At 50.6% G+C, this 20,768-nt stretch overlaps 1 protein-coding gene across 3 annotated transcripts in view; it reads left to right on the plus strand.

Annotated features, from left to right (window-relative positions):
- ZFHX4 (zinc finger homeobox 4) overlaps positions 1–20,768 on the plus strand; it is a 193,451-nt gene that overhangs the window by 169,589 nt on the left and 3,094 nt on the right. For all 3 annotated transcript variants that reach the window (XM_045581488.1, XM_036437173.2, XM_045581489.1), the window contains exons 7-11: positions 1,686–1,819; positions 2,038–2,238; positions 3,231–3,348; positions 3,849–9,461; positions 19,534–20,768. The exon at positions 19,534–20,768 is cut by the window's right edge and continues 3,094 nt beyond it. In XM_045581488.1, the coding sequence (XP_045437444.1) occupies positions 1,686–1,819; positions 2,038–2,238; positions 3,231–3,348; positions 3,849–9,461; positions 19,534–20,768 (7,301 nt within the window). The remainder of the gene's footprint in view (positions 1–1,685; positions 1,820–2,037; positions 2,239–3,230; positions 3,349–3,848; positions 9,462–19,533) is intronic.

Below are 20,768 nucleotides of genomic sequence, written 5' to 3' on the forward strand. Positions count from 1 at the left end.
ATGAAATAAAAATTCCTGTTTTTGACATATCTTTGGATATGAAATACTTGGGTTGTGTTAAATCGATATAATGAAGTTCTTCAGTCTATATTCAAATTTAAGTTCATTCAAATACAAATGTGATCAGTTATTTTTTTTTTTCAAATATCTAGAAGGAACCTAAATTTCTCCAAGGCATCTGTAGATATAGGGCACATGTAACAATTCAAATGAAATCTCATGTTTGTAAATCTAGAAATCAGTATAATAATTATTTGAAAACATCACCAAATCTGTGCCTACCATGATTGTCATTCTGTCATCGAAAGTCTACTTTAATTTTGTTGTCCTCAGAGTCCAAAATTTAAAATGCTTACTTTTAAATTTCTTTTAAAATTATAATTTTCTGAAAAGTTTATATCATCTCTACCCAGGATTGAAAAAAGAATGTAGTTTTTGGTTCTTCTTTCCTTTGTTTCTATAACATCCTTGACCTTATTGTTAAATTAAAACTGGGCTATTTCACAATAAGGTGCAATTTGTTCATTGATATGAACCGTATGTGGATTGAAAAAAAAAAAAATCAAGATAAATCTTCATGCACAGCATACAATCAGATTACGCCCAGACTCTATATTCACGCGGGGTCTGATAGCAATCAATGGTTTAGCTTCATTGCATTTCAACATGTATTTGCACCCAGTTGTCCAGTGATAGTATCCTCACCCTGGAAATAATTTAGTTGCAAATTGACTGGAAGATGGTGAAAATTGAAAGTTAAAATTAGAAATACTCATAATAAACAGCAGAAAAAAGGTCAGATGACGCGGTGCTATGATGAGATTGGAATGGCTGGTAAATGAGGTTTTGTGTTTGTCGTGAAATGTATGTGACATGCCTACCCAATGTCACTGTAATATCCAGCCTCACAGAGGAGATTATTGGGAAAATTGATGCTGGAAAGAAATTTTCTGTTAGATTGGGAAATTAGAATCACACTTTTTCTTTGATGCGTGCGAGGCTCCTATACGTGACATTGCTTAGCTAGGCAAAATTTTAAGCCCCCTTCACACCGAATATTTGGTTTAACCTCATAAAAACAGCCATCTTCTTGAGATGCGAACTCTAAACATTATACATGCAGCCAAACATGTAAAGCAAAGAGTAAATCACAGAAACAGCAGGAGACATGGATAGTTAATGTTTAAGTCCTAAAAATGCTATCTTTGTTTCTGAACTATAAGGAGTTAGCTCTTCTCAGAATCTTGAAATGTTTCCCGTGATCAGGAATTTTTAGAAGAGAGATAGGCAATTAAACATCAGTGGAGAGGATTCTTTTCCAAGTTAGCCTTTGTGAATGGAAGTAGACTTGCTTTCGTGTGATAAAGGCAGCCTGAGACACCAGTGAGCATGTGTTATTGATGAGTCTTCTAAGGTCACCGGGGGTTATCTAAACATGAGGCAGGAGTACATTTTAAAATATATTTATAAAGTCCACTTAGTGGGTGGACACAGAAGCGTGCATCCTGCCTGTTGAGATTAGCATCGTTTATAAGTGCTTGTCCGGTTCCTTTTGTGGTTCGGTGGGTTTACAGCCAGCGCTCGATGAAAAACATAGGATCTTTCACGTTTGTCGTCGTTGGTCTTTTGGAGTTGACGTGTCCTGTTTTTGTTTTGTTTTGTTTTGTTTTGGGGGGTGCGATCAGGAATAATCACACCGGAGAAGGAGCTGAAGGTCTGTGTGGCGGGAGCGACCCAGCCACTCCTGCTGGCGAAGGAAGAAGATGTCACAACCAAACGGTCAAAAGCTACAGAGGACAGTAAATTCTGTCCCGAACAGGTAAATACCTTCCCCCTCCCCCTTTGCTCTGTAAACCTATGTTTTTATTTTAATTTAGTTATTATTAACTCCTGGTAGGGTCTGAGCCCCCAACGACTCCATGCTGTTGAAACGTAGACGTTGCGATGGGTGACCGATGAGCCCTGGGTATGGCCGCGGGTACTCGGATGCCCTCGGACTAACAGTAGCACCCGCCGTGTCTGTTCGCTGTCTTCCAGTTCTATCAGTGTCCTTATTGTAACTACAATAGTAGGGACCAAAGCCGCATCCAGATGCACGTCCTGTCGCAGCACTCGGTGCAGCCGGTGGTCTGCTGTCCCCTCTGCCAGGACGTCCTCAGCAACAAGATGCACCTGCAGCTGCACCTGACGCACCTGCACAGCGTGTCCCCGGACTGCGTGGAGAAGCTGCTCATGACAGTAAGCGCCCCGCGTGGTGACGTGCGTGTGACGTGATCCCTGGAGAGGCAGCGACAGCAAATCTGCACGTAACCGGGCCGTAGCGATGCGGTTCTTTGTGACGCAGATCTGTCTCCCTGACCGTGTCATAGAGATCACAGTCCAGGGCCCCTCTGTTGTCTCTTTTGCTAGGGAACTAAATATGATACAGGCCGAAACCGGTTTGGCTCAGTGGATAGAGCGTCGGCCTGGGGACTGAAAGGTCCCGGGTTCGATTCCGGTCAAGGGCATGTACCTTGGTTGCAGGCACACCCCCAGTAAGGGGTGTGCAAGAGGCAGCTGATCGATGATTCTCTCTCGTCGATGTTTCTAACTCTCTATCCCTCTCTCTTCCTCTCTGTGAAAAATCAATAAAATATATTTTTAAATATGATACAGGCATAGATTGTTCAGTAACAGTCTGGTGTTTATATCTGTAATGTTAACCAGATGAGTCACACATGGACACATTGAGTTTCAAACTTTCTCGAGTATCAGGATAAAGACATACTAGTAGACCTGCAAAAACAGGGTTTTTAAAAAAAAAAAAAAATATATATATATATATATATTTTATTGATTTTTTTTACAGAGAGGAAGAGAGAGGGATAGAGAGTTAGAAACACTGATGAGAGAGAACCATCGATCAGCTGTCTCTTGCACAGCCCCTGGGGATGTGCCTGCAACCAAGATACATGCCCTTGACCGGAATTGAACCTGGGACCTTTCAGTCCGCAGGCCGATGCTCTATCCACTGAGCCAAACCGGTTTCGGCCAAAAACAGTTTTTAAAAGGGGAAGCAAGAACACAGCATTGTAATGGTGTTGATCTGGAATGGGAAGGGCGAGCAGTTGTCTGTAAGAGCCATGAAGTGGCTGCTTTGGCTGGGAAAACCTAAGGGAGATGCAATGGCAGATGTGGTGGCGTCTCTGAAGGTCGGGTACCTCTGATGTGAGCTCCTTTGGTCTTCACAGGTGCCTGTGCCAGATATGATGATGCCAAACAGTTTGCTGCTGCCAGCAGCTGCCTCTGAGAAGTCGGAGCGGGACACGCCGGCAGCCGGCATGGCCGAGGGGGCTGGGAGATATTCAGGTATGCCCGCCGGGGACCCTGGTCTGCACAAAACACGCTCCGAGGCTGGCGTGTGTGGCGGTGCAGGAAGGCTTTTACTATCACGGAGTCACAACAAAGGTGCGGAGGAAAAATAGATCCCAAGAGCCATCGTTGTCAATGCATATTTACTGTCTGTCTGTCTTTGGGCCCAGGGCCAGTGACCAAGAATATTCTTGGCTCTAAGTCCTGGACACGGAGGCCTGGCCCTTGGTGTCACACCGATTGTATGCAACAGACTGTAATTACCTTTGGGTTCTTTTCTTCTGTACCCTGAAATCCCTCGAGGTCGGAGGTGATTCGATACTCACCTTTGTACCCACACTGCCTCTCCCAATGCTTGCAACATAGTAGTTGCTCAATAAATATTTCTCTCATGAATCAATGAAATAGAAACCTGTAGAGGCTCCTACTTACAGTAGTTACCAGCCTGTGTCCCTTCTCCCCATGAGCGATCTGCTTGTGCTTTCTCTCCCGCACAGGTGAGAGTCCAGTGGATGACAAGAGCATGGCAGGTCTTGACGATGCCAAGGCCGGCGTGGAAATCAAGAGTGAGGAGCAGAAACCAGCCAGAGAGCCCGTGGACGCGTCCGAGTGGAGCAAACACGGCAGCAAGGACGCGAAGATCCCGGACGCCCTGGCGGACCCGCTGAGCGAGCAGCAGAAGCGGCAGCCGCTGGCGGTGTCCGACCGCCACGTGTACAAGTTCCGCTGCAACCACTGCAGCCTGGCCTTCAAGACCATGCAGAAGCTCCAGATCCATTCCCAGTACCACGCCATCCGCGCCGCCACCATGTGCAGCCTCTGCCAGCGCAGCTTCCGCACATTCCAGGCTTTAAAAAAACACCTGGAGGCCGGCCACCCCGAGCTGGGCGAGGCCGAGCTCCAGCAGCTGTACGCCTCCCTGCCCGTCAACGGGGAGCTGTGGGCCGAGGGCGAGCCCGCGGCCCCCGACGACCCCGCCCTGGAGCAGGAGATGGAGAGGGAGTACGAGGTGGACCCGGAGGGGAAGGCCAGCCCCGTGGGGAGCGACAGCAGCTCCCTGCCCGACGACATGGGCTCCGAGCCAAAGCGGACCCTGCCCTTCCGGAAAGGGCCCAACTTCACCATGGAGAAGTTCCTCGACCCGTCCCGCCCGTACAAGTGCACCGTGTGCAAGGAGTCCTTCACCCAGAAGAACATCCTCCTGGTCCATTACAATTCCGTGTCGCACCTGCACAAGCTGAAGAAGGTGCTGCAGGAGGCCTCCAGCCCCGTGCCCCAGGAGCCCGGCGGCGGTGGCGGCGCCGACAACAAGCCCTACAAGTGCGGCGTCTGCAACGTGGCCTACAGCCAGAGCTCCACCCTGGAGATCCACATGCGCTCCGTGCTGCACCAGACCAAGGCCCGGGCCGCCAAGCTGGAGCCCGGCGGCGCCCACGGCCTGGGCCAGGCCGGCGTGGGCAGCCCCGGCCCGGGCATGCTCGAGTCCATGAGCTTAGCCTCCTCCGTCAGCAGCAAAGATACCCACTTAGATGCCAAAGAATTGACTAAGAAGCAGACCCCTCCGGAGCTGCTATCGGCGCAGCCGTCCCCGCACCACCCGCCGCCGCAGTCCCCGGCGGCGCAGCTGCAGATGCAGCTCCAGCACGAGCTGCAGCAGCAGGCCGCCTTCTTCCAGCCGCAGTTCCTCAACCCTGCCTTCCTGCCGCACTTCCCCATGACCCCCGAGGCGCTGCTCCAGTTCCAGCAGCCGCAGTTCCTCTTCCCCTTCTACATCCCCGGCGCCGCCGAGTTCAGCCTGGGCCCCGAGCTGGGCCTGCCGGGCTCGGCTGCCGCCTTCGGGATGCCCGGCATGGCCGCGGGCATGGCGGGGTCCCTGCTGGAGGACCTGAAGCAGCAGATCCAGACGCAGCACCACGTGGGCCAGACCCAGCTGCAGCTCCTGCAGCAGCAGGCCCAGCAGTACCAGCCCCCGCTGCCGGCCCAGAAGCCCGCCCCGCAGCAGCCTCTGCAGCCGCCGGCCAGCAAGCTCCTGAAGCCGGACCAGGCCGCCACCCTGGCCGGGGGGGCCGAGGGCCCGGCCGCCAAGGACGGCCCGGCTTACAAGGAGGCCGAAGACGGTGCAGACAAGCAAGACAAACCAAAGCAAGACTTCGCCGGGGACGGGGAGGGGCCCAAAGAAGGCAGAGACGCCAAGAAGCCCAAGTCCCTGGAGCCATCGATCCCGCCGCCCCGGATCGCCTCCGGGGCCCGGGGCAACGCGGCCAAGGCCCTGCTGGAGAACTTCGGCTTCGAGCTGGTCATCCAGTACAACGAGAACCGGCAGAAGGCGCAGAAGAAGGGCCGGGGCGGCGGCGGCGGGGACGGGGACGGCTCCGGCGCGGACAAGCTGGAGTGCGGCACCTGCGGCAAGCTCTTCTCCAACGTGCTCATCCTCAAGAGCCACCAGGAGCACGTGCACGGCCAGTTCTTCCCCCGCGGCGCCCTCGAGAGCTTCGCCCGCCAGTACCGGGAGGCCTACGACAAGCTCTACCCCATCGCGCCGCCCTCGCCCGAGACCCCGCCGCCTCCCCCTCCTCCGCCGCCCCCGCCTGCCCCGCTGCCCCCGGGGGGGCCCCCTCAGCCGTCCCCTCTGGGGTCCGTGAAAATGCCCAGCTCCGGGGTGTCCGCTCCCCTGCAGGCCCCGCCCCCCACGCCCCCTCCACCCCCGCCGCCCCCTCCGCCTCCCCCGCCGCCTCCCCCTCCTCCGCCGCCCCCCTCGGCTGCGCCCCCGCCGCAGGTGCAGCTGCCCGTGTCCCTGGACCTGCCCCTCTTCCCGTCCATCCTGATGCAGCCCGTGCAGCACCCGGCGGCCGCGCTGCCCCCGCCGCTGGCCCTGCAGCTGCCCCCGCCCCAGCTGGACGCGCTGTCCGCCGCCGACCTGGCGCAGCTGTGCCAGCAGCAGCTCGGCCTGGACGCCGGCGGCTTCCTGCGCCACTCGGCGCAGTTCAAGCGGCCTCGGACCCGCATCACCGACGACCAGCTCAAGGTCCTGCGGGCCTACTTCGACATCAACAACTCGCCGGGCGAGGAGCAGGTGCAGGAGATGGCGGAGAAGTCGGGCCTGTCGCAGAAGGTCATCAAGCACTGGTTCCGCAACACGCTCTTCAAGGAGCGCCAGCGCAACAAGGACTCGCCCTACAACTTCAGCAACCCGCCCGTCACGGCGCTGGAGGAGCTGCGCCTGGAGCCGCCGCCGCCCTCGCCGCTGGAGCCCCCCTACAGTAAGGGGGACCCCGCCTTCAGCAAGCGCTCCTCTCGCACGCGCTTCACCGACTACCAGCTGCGCGTCCTGCAGGACTTCTTCGACACCAACGCCTACCCCAAGGACGACGAGATCGAGCAGCTCTCGGCCGTCCTCAACCTGCCCACGCGCGTCATCGTGGTGTGGTTCCAGAACGCGCGGCAGAAGGCGCGCAAGAGCTTCGAGAACCAGGCGGAGGCGCGGGAGGGCGGCGGCAGCGGGGACAAGCGCGAGCTGACGGCCGAGCGCTACGTGCGCACGGGCGGCGGGCAGTACCAATGCAAGAAGTGCGCCGCCGCCTTCGCGCGCATCTTCGACCTCATCACGCACCAGAAGCGGCAGTGCTACAAGGACGAGGACGACGAAGCCGCCGGGCAGGATGAGAGCCAGACCGAGGACTCCATGGACGCCACCGACCAGCTGGTGTTCAGGCACTGCGCCTCCTCCTCCTCCTCCTCGGGTCAAGGGGACGCGGCCAGAGGCGCCACCACGGCCCCCGCAGCGGGCAGCTCCGGCTCCGGCACGAGCACCCCTCTGATGTCGTCGCCCAAGCCCGAGCCCCCCGAGAAGACCTCCCCCAAGCCTGAGTACCCCGCAGAGAAGCCAAAGCAGAGCGAGCCCTCCCCCCCTGCGCAAGGCCCCAAGTCGGCCCCATCCTCGGTGTCCACCTCCTCCTCGGACCCACCGCAGGCTTCAGGGGCCCAGGCCCAGCCCAAGCTGTCCATGGGGAGGCCCCCCTCGGCCTCGCAGACGCCGGTGCCCGTGCCGTCCAGCCCCCTGCCGCTGCCCCTGGCGCCCCTGCAGAACAGCCTACCTCCGCCGCAGCTGCTCCAGTACCAGTGCGACCAGTGTGCCGTGGCCTTCGCCAGCCCCGAGCTCTGGCAGGAGCACCAGCACATGCACTTCCTGGCCGCCCAGAACCAGTTCCTGCACTCGCCCTTCCTGGAGAGGCCGCTGGACATGCCCTACATGATCTTCGACCCCAACAGCCCCCTGATGGCCACCGGGCAGCTGCTGGGCGGGTCCCTGGCCCCGATGGCACCCCAGGGGGGCGCCTCCCACCTTGCGGGCCCCGCTGCTGCAGCCGCGGCGGCCTCGCTGAAGCGGAAGCTGGAGGACAAGGAGGACCCGGCCCCCTGCAGCAGCGAGAAGGACGCGGGGGGCGCCGGCGGCGAGGACCAGCACCGCGACAAGCGCCTGCGCACCACCATCACGCCCGAGCAGCTGGAGGTGCTCTACGACAAGTACCTGCTGGACTCGAACCCCACCCGCAAGATGCTGGACCACATCGCGCGCGAGGTGGGCCTCAAGAAGCGCGTGGTGCAGGTCTGGTTCCAGAACACACGCGCCCGCGAGCGCAAGGGCCAGTTCCGCGCCGTGGGCCCCGCCGCGCAGTCCCACCGGCGCTGCCCCTTCTGCCGCGCGCTCTTCAAGGCCAAGTCCGCGCTGGAGAGCCACGTGCGCTCCCGCCACTGGAGCGAGGGCAAGCCGGCGGGCTACAGCCTGCCCCCCAGCCCGCTGCTGGCCGCTGAGGACGGCGGCGAGAGCCCCCAGAAATACATCTACTTCGACTACCCGCCGCTGCCGCTGGCCAAGGGCGACCCGTCGAGCGAGAACGAGCTGGCGTCCACCGCGTCCACGCCCGCGAGCAAGACGGCCGAGCTGTCCCCCAAGCGCCTGCTCAGCCCCTCGTCGTCGTCCTTCAAGGCCGAGGGCCCCGAGGATGGGGAGACCCTGGGCGCCCCTCCCGCCGCCGCCGAGGCCGCCTACGACCCGAGCAAAGCGGCCGCGGACTTGGACGAGACGTCGTCCGTGACCACAGCCCTCAGCGACGCATCCACGGGCGACGAGGCCGGCGCCGAGGTGGAGAGCACCCTGGGGGGCTCCGGGGACGGGGGGAAGCCGGCCCTGTCCCCCAAAGAGCCCAGAGCCCTCGATGCATTGCCAAAAACCGCCGCCGCCACTCCCCCCGCGGAGGCGTGCGAGGAGGAGAAGTTCCTCTTCGCCCTCACCAGCCCCTCCTCCGTGCACTTCAGCGACAAGGACATGGGCGACCAGGACCAAAGCTTCTACATCACCGACGACCCCGACGACGCCGCCGACCGCAGCGAGACGTCCAGCATCGCCGACCCGAGCTCGCCGAACCCCTTCGGGTCCGGGTCCGGGTCCGGTGGCAGCAACCCTTTCAAGTCCAAAAGCAGCAGCAGCAATGACCACCACCGGCCAGGCCACAAGCGGTTCCGGACTCAGATGAGCAACCTGCAGCTCAAGGTGCTCAAGGCGTGCTTCGGGGACTACCGCACGCCCACCATGCAGGAGTGCGAGCTGCTGGGCAGCGAGATCGGCCTGCCCAAGCGCGTGGTGCAGGTGTGGTTCCAGAACGCGCGCGCCAAGGAGAAGAAGTTCAAGGTCAACATCGGGAAGCCGTTCACGGTCACCCAGGGCGGCGGTGGGGGCGAGGGCACCAAGCCCGAGTGCGCGCTGTGCGCCGTCAAGTACTCGGCCCGCCTGTCCATCCGGGACCACATCTTCTCCAAACAGCACATCGCCAAGGTGAGGGAGACGGTGGGCAGCCAGCTGGACCGGGAGAAGGACTACCTGGCGCCCACCACCGTGCGGCAGCTCATGGCGCAGCAGGAGCTCGACCGCATCAAGAAAGCGTCGGACGTGCTGGGCCTGGCGGTGCAGCAGCCCGGCGTGGTGGACAGCGGCCCGCTCCACGGCATCGGCCTCCCCGCGGCCTACCCGGGCCTCCCCGGGCTCCCGCCGGTCCTCCTCCCCGGGATGAACGGGCCGTCCTCCCTGCCCGGGTACCCACAGAACTCAAACAGTAAGTCACTCCCGTCCGATCCATCAGTGATGGTAGGCAGCCCATCCCATCCCAGGTAACGAGGAACTGGGTACATTGGAATCTCTTCATGTCAGGGAGCGAAGCCATTCGATAATGTCAAATGCGTATTTTGAAATGGGCTAAAAATGAACCACCAGGAAGCAAGTCTGCCTGGATGTATGCAGAAAAATAAAGACTAGCGAGGTCGTAGCTAGTCTTAGAAACCTATTCATTATTTATATCATTATATCTTTATGTCTTAGAGATGTTCCTTTTATAGAATCATCTCAATATTGTTTTCAGATGACATTTAAGCGCAAACATGGGGCATGTGGTTTGGTGAACATACTAAGAAAGTGAAGCATTCACTAATACATTTTTAAAAGTATATATTTTATTGGTTTTTTACAGAGAGGAAGGAAGAGAGAGAGAGAGAGCTAGAAACATTGATGAGAGAGAAACATCGACCAGCTGCCTCCTGCACACCCCCCACCGGGGATGTACCCGCAACCAATGTATATGCCCTTGACTGGAATCGAACCTGGGACCCTTCAGTCCGCAGGCCGAAGCTGTATCCACTGAGCCAAACTGATTTCGGCCATTCACTAATACATTTATGGGTATCTTAATTTATATTCTTTCCAAGGGAGGCTTTTTTGTTTGTTTTTTTGTTTTCTCCCACTCACATGCCTGGAAGTTCAAAAGTTAAGGGCCTCTAGCCACAGGAATTCACCCACAATACACCTACCAGTCAATAAAGCTTATATTTAGTTTAACTACTAACAATACGACTTCTGGGACAATTTTTAATTTGATTGTAAAGAATTTTGGACAGTAAGATTTTTATTTTTGTAGCACCCATTGTTGCTTATTTAAATGAATGTGCAACCTTAGAGGTATATTAATATTACCATTCCCTCCTACCCCTTGCTCCATCCCAGCCGTATAAATAAGTCAAACAAAATGATAAAGCTTTCTGAGGCAACCCCAGAAGATGGATCCAATTCGGTGCTCATCAAGAGTAATGCAATTTGTGCGGGTTCAGAACAGTTCATGAATGAGTACAGGTATGCGGTTCTATTAGGTTACAACAGTTGAATGCAGTGAGCTGGGCAAGGACTTAGCCAAACATATGACAAATGTTAAATGTGTTATATGTTCTATAAAAGTTATACGTTATGCAAAATAGAAAACCATTCTGACAGATGTGAGGTGATACCCCATTGTCACTTTAATTCACATGTCTTGGATGATCAGTGATTTTAAACATTTTTCTTTTCATATGTCTCTTGGTCATCTGTATGTCCACTTTGGAGAAGAGTCTATTTAAGTCCTTTGCCCATTTTTCAATTGGCTTGTTTTCCTTTTGTTAAGTTGTGTGAGTTCCTAGTTTGGATATTAATCCTTTATCAGATGTATCATTGCCTAATACACTGAGTGGCCAGATTATTATGATCTCTGAATGCATAATAATCTGGCCACTCAATGTGTGTGTTTATATGTTAGAGGCTCCCCCATGAATTCATACATGGGGTGATGGGGGGGTCCAGCCAGCCTGGCCAGGGGCTGTTGGCTAGCCTGCCTACTGGTTGAATTCCTGGTTTGGGGGACAATTTGCATATTAGCCTTTTATTATATAGGATATACACTGAGTGGCCAGATTATTATGTGTTCAGAGGACATAATAATCTGGCCACTCAGTGTAGTTCTCCCTCACATTGGACTCCCTTTTCATTTTGTTGATGGTTTCTTTTGCTGTGCCAAACCTTTTACTTTGATGCAGTCCCCTTTGTTTTCTCCTTAGTTTCCTTTGCCCTAGGACAATGATCACATGTGGCTCTTTCACAAAATACCACATATCCTAATTAAGTTAATAACAATGTACCTACCTATATAGTTTAAGTATAAAAAATTTGGCTCTCAAAAGAAATTTCAATTGTATTGTTGATATTTGGCTCTGTTGACTAATGAGTTTGCCGACCACTGTCCTAGGGCAGTGGTGGGCAAACTCATTAGTCAACAGAGCCAAATATCAACAGTACAGTGATTGAAATTTCTTTTGAGAGCCAAATTTTTTAAATTTAAAATTCTTCGAATGCCACTTCTTCAAAATAGACTTGCCCAGGCCGTGGTATTTTGTGGAAGAGCCACACTCAAAGGGCCAAAGAGCCTACATGTGGCTCGTGAGCCAGTTTGCAAACATAGGAGATATATCTGCAAACATATTGCTATTAGAGATCCCTGAGGTTTTGCTGCCTATGATTTATTCTAAGATAAAGTTTCACTTTTTTACATTTAAGTCTTTTATCCGTTTTGGCTTTCTTTTTGTTTATGGCATAAGTTGGTGGTCTAGCTTCATTTTTTTGCATGTATCTGTCCAATTTATTGAAGACTGTATTGACCCCATTGGATGTCTTGCCTCCTTTGTCAAATATTCATTGAGCATAATGGTTTGGGTTGATTTCTGGGGTCTCTGTCCAGTTCCATTGATCTATATGTCTGCTCTTGTGCCAGTACCAGGCTGTTTTGATTATAATGGCTTTGTAGTATAATTTGATATCTGATATTGTGATCCCTCCAACTTTGTTTTTCTTTCTCAAGATTGCTGTGGCTATTCTGGGGGGTCTTTTTTGGTTCCATATAAATTTTTGGAGTATTCTAGGTCTGTGAAATATGCCATTGGCGTTTTAATAAGGTTTGCATTGAGTTTGTAGGTTGCTATGGGTAGTATGGACGTTTTGATGTTAATTCTACCAATCCAGGAACACTTATTTATATCTTCCTCTCTTTTTACAACGTCCTGTTGTTTTCCAAGTATAAGTCTTTTACCTCCTTGGTTAAGTTTATTCATAGGTATCTTAATGTTTTTGTTGCTATGGTAAATGAGATTGTTTAGTTTGAGAATTCATTGTTAATGTATAAAAATGCCATCGATTTCTGGGTGCTAATTTTGTATCCTGCTACAATGCCAAATTGCTTTATTTAAAAATCTAGTAGTTTTTTTGGTGGAGTTAAGATTTTCCATGTACAATAACATGCCATCTGCGAATAATGAGTGTTACTTCCTTCTTTCCAATTTGGATACCTTTTATGTTTTATCATCTGATCGCTCTGGCAAGGACTTCCAGTCAGTGCTGTGGCGAACAGGAGTGGTAAAAGTGAGCATCCCTGTCTTGTTCCTGTTCTTAGGGGACATGATTTTAGTTTTTGTCCATTGAGTATGATGTTCGCTGTAGGTTTGTCATATATGGCCTTTATTATGTTGAGGTATGATCCCTCCGTTCCACTTTGCCAAGAGTTTTTATCAAAAATGGGTGTTGGATTTTTTGAATGCCTTTCTGCATCTGTGAACATGATCATGTGATTTTTGTTTTTCAATTTGTTTATTTAACATACCACATTCACTTATTTGCAAATATTGTTCCAGCCTTGTATCCCTGAGATAAATCCCACTTGGTCATAGTGTATGATCTCTTTAATATGTTGCTGGATCTGATTTGCTAATATTTTGTTGAGGATTTTAACATCTTATGTTCATCAGGGATATTGGCCTGTAATTCTCTTTCTTTGTAATGTCTACCAGGTTTTAGAATTAGGATAATCCTGGCCTCATTAAAAGAGATTGGAAGTATTCCTTTCTCTTGGGATTTTATTTTATTTTTGGGGGGGGATCGTTTCGGGAGGATAGATGTTAGTTCTTCTTTGGTAAAACCCCCCCCCATGGAGCCATCCTCATCTTTTCTTATAAAAATAAAATATGCCCTATGATCATAGGAGATATTCCTATTTTAACTTTTACCATAGGAAACGTAAACCAGGGGCACCATGTGGCCTATTGGCTGCGGCCAGCTCACTGGCTGCCTGTCCTCAGTGACCTGCTGGCTGTAGGGAAGCAGGAAGGGTCTGTACACTCAGAGAACATTGCCCCTGCCCTGAACTGTCACCGTGCACTCTCCTCCCATTAGACTTTAGGGTTCATTACCTAGAAATTCTTGGGGCCTTAAATATCAGCTACAATTACGTGTTTTGTTTGTACATTTTAATTGTTAGAATTGCTTACAAGAATAATGCTATTTTTGCATATGAATATGTTTCTATTCCTACTTTGTATGTCACTGTGATTACTAATTGACACCTAGAAAAATGTTTTATGTGGAAAAACACTTGTGATCGGCTATATAAGAGTTTTCCCACATAAACTATAATGTGAAAAACTAAACAGTGATGTAAAATTTAAAATATTAAATAAAATAGGGAATAAAATAGAGGAACATCTGGTACTTTATATGCACTAGGAACACTCCAAGTGTCTGCAGTCATGGATGCCTGTGTAGTCGCCCCTTCAAATAGTGGTCAAAGCCTCTTGCTTTCCTCTCCACGGGATCAGAGGCCTTTGCTTGGACAGTCAGTCCTTGGTGGGCAGTCTTATCTGACAGAAAGTGATCAGGGGAGAGAGAAGGTGTTTATGACATACCTAGCTACCCTAATCTTCCTCCTCAGTCAGCTCCGCGTACATACAGGGCGTCTCCTCCCTGCCACGTGGGCCTGTTCATAACCACCCGGTGGTGGGAGCACCGAGGACCTCGGTGCAAGGTGTGCCTGTTGCTTCATTAAATCCTGAACCAAAACAGATGGGAGAGTGTCATAAATAAAAAAGGGTGAGTGTGTGAGCATACCTACTGCAATTTCTCATGAATTCCTTTAATTTTTATTTAGATAGATTTTAAACATAGCACAGCAGGTTACCAGCAGAACCTCATTCTGAGGGCCTGAGTTTCCCCCCATCTTTCCCTGTTCACTCATGTTTAGGTTAGCTCAGCGGTTTGCCGCTCTGAGTTTGCCGACCACTGGACTAGACTAAATGTTACTGTCTAGTTGGAAACTGTGAAGATTAGGCAATGGTGGCATACTGTGTACAAAGAGGTAAAGGGTAGTATATGACAGTGGTCGGCAAACTCAGTAGTCAACAGGTAGCAAACCGTGACTCCTGAGCCACATGAGGCTCTCCAGCCACGGTTTGCTGACCACTGGGTCAGCTGACCTGTGGTGGGCAAAGCTGAATATTTTAGGCATCTCGCAAGGGGAGTTATGCTTCTCCATCTTTCTATTGTGTTCTTCCTCAACACTCAAATACTTCTTTGCTTTATGGGAGAAATAGACATACCAGCGAGGAATAGACATACCAGTGAGGTGAAGTCAGAAGGAGAAAATTACTTCATAAGTAGAATGTTTCTGTATTTCTCACAATTTATCTACGTGACTAAACTTTGAGAATATGCCGTGTTCATCTTGGGCCCATTTTAATGGGGTTTTAGTTATGCAAAAATCTCCAATTTAAAAATACTCTGTCCCTTTGGAGGTAAGTTAGAATGTTTTGACCCTAAGGGAGTCACTAAAAAGGGGCTCCAGTAAGAAAGAACAGTTCCGTGAAGCAGTAAGTCTGATTCCAAAGGCTACACCTGTGTGTACATTCGTTGCCATGGGCATGTTCGGTTTTAGTATTTACCAACCTCTAAGTGTCCTGGTTTAAACATTTTTTTATTCTTTTTTGGGGGGCGGGCGGGAGCAAAAGTGCTGTTTACCAGCTTTTATGCTCACCAAACTTCCTTGCCTCGCTTCCAAGGAATTGTCACATTATTTAGTCTTTCAAGATCACGAAGGCAGCCCTTGCGAGAGTAATGCACATCACGTGTGCCTTCACTTTTCAAGCAAAGGAATTATTTTCTGCTTAAAAAATTTTCCACATTTGTCTCTTTCTATCACGATCATGTGCAAGAAGGATGAGTGGTGAAAAATATCACAAGCCTGTACGCCTGGAAAAAATTAGAAAAGTTTAAATTGACATTTTTATCCTTGAGTATGTTAGCTTCCTTTCTGGGGAGGGGGGCTCAAGATGAATAGAGACTTGATTTTCTATTTTTAACATATTTACTTTATCGTTTTAAGCAGTGTCTGATTTTTATATGTTCCATTAGTGTTTGGAAATTCTGCCCAACCCAATTTCCTTAAATGGGACTTCAGAACATGCCTTGTGCATTTTTCTCATACTTCAGCGTAATTTACTAGCGCAGTTGTGGTAAATCTAGATAAGAGTAAGTCTTTAGTAATTTTATCACAATTTTCTGTGGCCCTGAGTATATAATTACTTTTATTTTCACCTCCAAAATAAATTTTCTCTCTAGGAGACTTGGATCAAAGGATCACCGGGGAAAGGAACCACATCTAAGTTCATTGTGAGACAGGCATTTTCTTCCAAAAACATCACTTTGGGGGAAAACCAAACAAAATTATGGTAGTTTGATTGCCCGTAGTAAACTTGAGCCTCTTAGGAGGAGTTAGGGAACGGGAAAGAATGCATCCGATTCCACGCTGTGATCAGTTCAGTTTTTCTCTTCTGTTTTTTGGTTTTCCTGTGTCTGTTGGCTACCGACCTTTGGACTGCAAATTTTTACAGGCTTATGGTTTTTACTAATAGGCCCGATGTACATAGTTCAGTATCCTGAATCTGCATCTCTTTCCTAAAATTTTCAGCTGATTATTTAACTCTGCGCAGTCCTCGATTTGTCGAATTCCTAGAAATCCCTAATATTTTTGGACTACAGTATCTGGGATTTTTAGAAGACGATTGCATGATCTTTACTTCATTGTATGACTTCTTGGTAGGAATCTGTAGACTCTGTCTGATCGGAAAGCCTACTCAACCACTGCTATTTAAGTCTCTTAGTTCCTTAAAGCTTTTCTGAAATTCTCATGACAGAGATGAGTGAGCCAACAATTTCCTGAGATTTATGGGGGGAAGTTGAAGTCTCATTGTACTGGACTTAGAGGTAAGGTTGGCTTTACGAGGAGGTGAAGAAGCTGGCTACCCACCTGGTGCCCTTCTGACGTGCAGGAAGGCTCTGCTGTCCTTAGTCAGGCTTCTTCCACCTGGAATCACTCGGGCCTGGAAGTCTGTGGTTAGATAATAATTTGACTAAATGCATTATCCTCTCCGAAATGTAAAATAGCACAGAATATCATAGTGGGAAGAAACTTCAATCTAGTACTGGTATATATGAAGCCTTTTCAGAAATAGATGTGTTCATTTTTTTTTTTCTTGAAAATAACATTGTATGCGGAGGCAAGTAGAAGATACCAGGCCTACTGGTGTAGGAGTAAAAGCAAGGGAGTGGAGGATTTGGGCCCCAAAAGCAATTCCATTATGTCACAATTTTGTCTGAGTCCCCAGAATCAAGAAGTTTATCATACTAAATTGGGTGGACTAAAGACCAGGTAACTTATACATTCTTACCATACCCTGCAAAACTTAAGTCATGTTAAATTTGTTTCAATGGTGCAGGCCATTTTTCTGTAAACCATGGATACTGTTATCAGTTTCTCCCAAAAACACAATGTTACTTTCAAGGATTTGTTTTCTTTTTTTATCTATGGCTCTAGTAAAACATTTTCTTAAACTTTAAGATTTTTAGCATCTGGCCTCACCAACAACTACAGGACTTATTTCAGAGCAGCTCAGGGATGAGTTGGGTTTGGTAGGTTACAAAGGAGAGCAGCTGGCAGAAAGCTAAACTAATTGATAGGAATCTGATAACAGTGAGGGTGGTCTTTGAGGACTTAGGGCACCTTGAATTATAAGCGAAGCCTAAGAAAAGCTTTCTGAGCTGGGTAAAGACCAATGAAGACACTAAAGTCTTTTTCTAGCTATAGAAATACCCCGTTTCCCCGAAAATAAGACAGTGTCTTATATTAACTTTTTCTCCCAAAGTTGCGCTAGGTCTTATTTTCGGAGGATGTCTTATTTTGGGGGAAATACGGTAGAAACAGGCAGTTTTTGTGTCACTTCAAAACAAATTTTTTAAAGCACCCAAATGCTTTACTTAGCGTGGAGGTAAGATGTTGACCCATAAAGATGATTGTCTTAAATCTCTGATCATGCACCAATAATTTAAACTCCACTCACCTTCTGTCTGATTCATTCTCCCATTGAGCCTCCAGCACAGTCCTTGTTCTGATCACTCAGTGGTGAGCCTTCCCTTGATCAGCAATGAACCAGCACCATCCGGAGGGAGAGCGCACAGAGTCCTCCATCCCAGGGTTTTAGGGGCAGAGATTAAAGGGGAGGGACCAGGGAAAGATCTCAATAGCCCAGTGGTTCTCAACCTTTCTAATGCCCCGAGCCTTTAATACAGCTCCTCGTGTTGTGATGACCCCCAACCATAAAATTAGTTTCGTTGCTACTTCATAACGGTCATTTTGCTACTGTTAATGAATCGTAATGTAAATATCTGTGTTTTCCGATAGGCTACCCTGCTAGTGTTGGGAACCACTGAGACCATCGGAAAACAGATATTTACATTACGATTCATTAACAGTAGCAAAATGACCGTTATGAAGTAGCAACGAAACTAATTTTATGGTTGGGGGTCATGACCTTAGAAAGGTTGAGAACCACTGTCAGCCTATTCAGTAGCTTTTCAGGTGCGTCCATGCAGCGTTTTGGTCTCCACTGATTGATTGGCAGCACTAGGGCAGGGGGTCGTTACTCAGTGCAGCTGGGCCTGGAGCTGGACTACAACTGAGGCCTAGAGGTTATCTCCATGGAGGAAAGGTCAGGGGGCCCAAACCACGGTAGGCTTGGGAAGGAGAAGTCAAGGTCCCACCCTGTAACTGGTTCTCCTTGTTAGGCGCCTGGGCTTTCCATCCTGGTGATCTTCTGGCCCTGGCCCATCAGCCTTGCTCTGCTTCATGTCTGTGTAACTGCCTACAGCACAACCAACTGAGCCACCAGGACAAGCGGGGGAAACCATGTTTTATACAAAAAGCAAAGCCTGAAGAAGGATTGTGTTAGGGGGAGGGGAGGGGTTGATAAAGTTGAGCCTTAATATCTCCCTTCCTATCAAGTCCTCTTAGCCAAATCGTCGGCATGGTAATGAGGAGCGTAACCTGCAGCCTGGAAAAGGAAATCAGCGCGGCCATGCCCCCAGTGGTCACCATGAGCACTGTCATCCACTGCCCTGTGGTTTGGGGTCTTCCTGGTCCTTTACGCCTGCTATTAAGTTAGCTTATCACCTCTTTCTTCAGTGGAAGTGCATCTGTCTACTGGAACTTAGGCAGGTCGATTTCACTGAAACTTTTTTCATTTTTAAATTTTCTTTTTTGATTAAGGCATTACATATGTGTCGTTATCCCCGCCTTGGAATTTGATCGCTAATTATTTTTTGTGAACGTGGTAATTACCAGCCTGTTTGAGAGGAGAGTGGGTCTGCCTTCCCAGTGGTAGAATGAAAACTGGTTAAGTCCTGACCAGTTTGGCTCAGGGGGTAGAGCGTAAGCCTGAGGACTCAAGGGTCCAAGGTTTGATCCCGGTCAAGGGCATGTACCTTGGTTGTGGGCACATCTCCAGTAAGGAGTGTGCAGGAGGCAGCTGATCGATGTTTCTAACTCTTCCCTTTCTCTCTTAAAAAAAAAAAAATAATAATAAAAATTAAAAAATATATATTTTTGCCGAAACCGGTTTGGCTCAGCGGTAGAGTGTTGGTCTGCGGACTGAAAGGTCCCAGGTTCGATTCCGGTCAGGGGCATGTACATTGGTTGCAGGCACATCCTCGGCAGGGGGTGTGCAGGAGGTAGCTGGTCGATGTTTCTCTCTCATTGACGTTTCTAGCTCTCTATCTCTCTCCCTTCCTCTCTGTAAAAAATCAATAAAATATATTTTTAAAAAATATTTTTTTAAATGGTTAAAATGAATAACTGAGTAGAAATCTTGCAAAGCTTACCAACAGGGAGATGTTCTTTCTCTCACCTTCCGTCTTCCATGCTATGAGAGAGCCTTTTTTTCTGGGTCCAACGTTGCTAACCTATGTAGATGTCATTCCTCTAGTTACGGCGGTGGATGGGGGTTAAAACGAATATAAGAAATGCGACAATCTCAGGACAGCTGGGGCAGGCAAATTTCTGAGCGTGTATAACAGGAACTCTGGGGATGTGGCCGCAGCTGAGCTCCGTTTAGGGTTAAGCCTCAGGCCCCCTGTGACCCCATGCACTGACGGCTCATCTCTGTTGTCGTTTTCAGCTTTGACGCCTCCCGGCGCAGGCATGCTTGGGTTCCCCTCTTCAGCCACTCCGTCTCCCGCCCTGTCTCTCAGCAGTGCCCCCGCCAAACCGTTGCTGCAGACTCTACCACCTCCACCTCCTCCTCCATCCTCTCTGTCAGCACAGCAGACCGAGCCGCAGAACAAAGACCCGGAGAAGAAGCAAAGTAAGCCAAACAAGGTCAAGAAGATCAAAGAGGAGGAATTGGAAGCCACCAAACCCGAGAAGCACCCCAAAAAAGAGGAAAAAATCTCATCTGCTCTTTCCGTGCTGGGCAAAGTCGTGGGCGAGACCTCGCACGTGGATCCGACCCAGCTGCAGGCCCTGCAGAACGCCATCGCCGCGGGCGACCCCGCGTCCTTCCTGGGCGGCCAGTTCCTGCCCTACTTCATCCCGGGCTTCGCGTCCTACTTCACGCCCCAGCTCCCCGGGGCCGTGCAGGGCGCCTACCTCCCGCCGGTCTGCGGCGTGGAGAGCCTCTTCCCCTACGGGCCCGCCGTGCCCCCGGGCCTGGCCGGCCTGGCCCCGGGCGCCCTGCTCACGCAGTACCAGCAGAGCCTGCAGGACTCCCTGCAGAAGCAGCAGAAGCAGCAGCAGCAGCAGCAGCAAGACCCGCTGCCGCAGAAGCCCGGCCTGGCCAAGGCGCCCAAAGTGGAGATCAGCGACCCTCCGCCCGGCCCCGGGGAGGCTGCGGACCCCAAGGAAGACCAGGGCGCCGCAGCCGCCGCGGCTGAAAGCACAAAGGAAGAGCCACCCCGGTCCGAGCCCAAGAGCGCGGACTTTGCAGACACTTACGTCGTCCCGTTCGTCAAGTACGAGTTCCTGTGCAGGAAGTGCCAGATGATGTTCCCCGATGAAGACGCCGCGGTCAGCCACCAGAAGTCCTTCTGCTACTTCGGCCAGCCGCTGATGGACGCCCAGGAGACCGTGCTCCGCGTCCCGGTCAGCAGATACCAGTGTCTCGCCTGCGACGTGGCCGTCGGTGGGAGTGAAGCCCTCAGCCAACACCTCCAGTCCAGCTTGCACAAAGAGAAAACAATCAAACAAGCAATGAGCAATGCCAAAGAGCATGTTAGATTATTACCTCACTCAGTCTGCTCCCCTCGCCCTAACACCACATCTACCTCGCCGTCTGCAGCTTCTTCGAATAACACCTACCCTCATCTCTCTTGCTTCCCCGTGAAGTCCTGGCCCAATATCCTTTTCCAAGCGTCC

This window comes from Pipistrellus kuhlii, unplaced genomic scaffold, assembly GCF_014108245.1.
Source record: "Pipistrellus kuhlii isolate mPipKuh1 unplaced genomic scaffold, mPipKuh1.p scaffold_m20_p_14, whole genome shotgun sequence".
NCBI classification, from domain to species: domain Eukaryota; kingdom Metazoa; phylum Chordata; class Mammalia; order Chiroptera; family Vespertilionidae; genus Pipistrellus; species Pipistrellus kuhlii.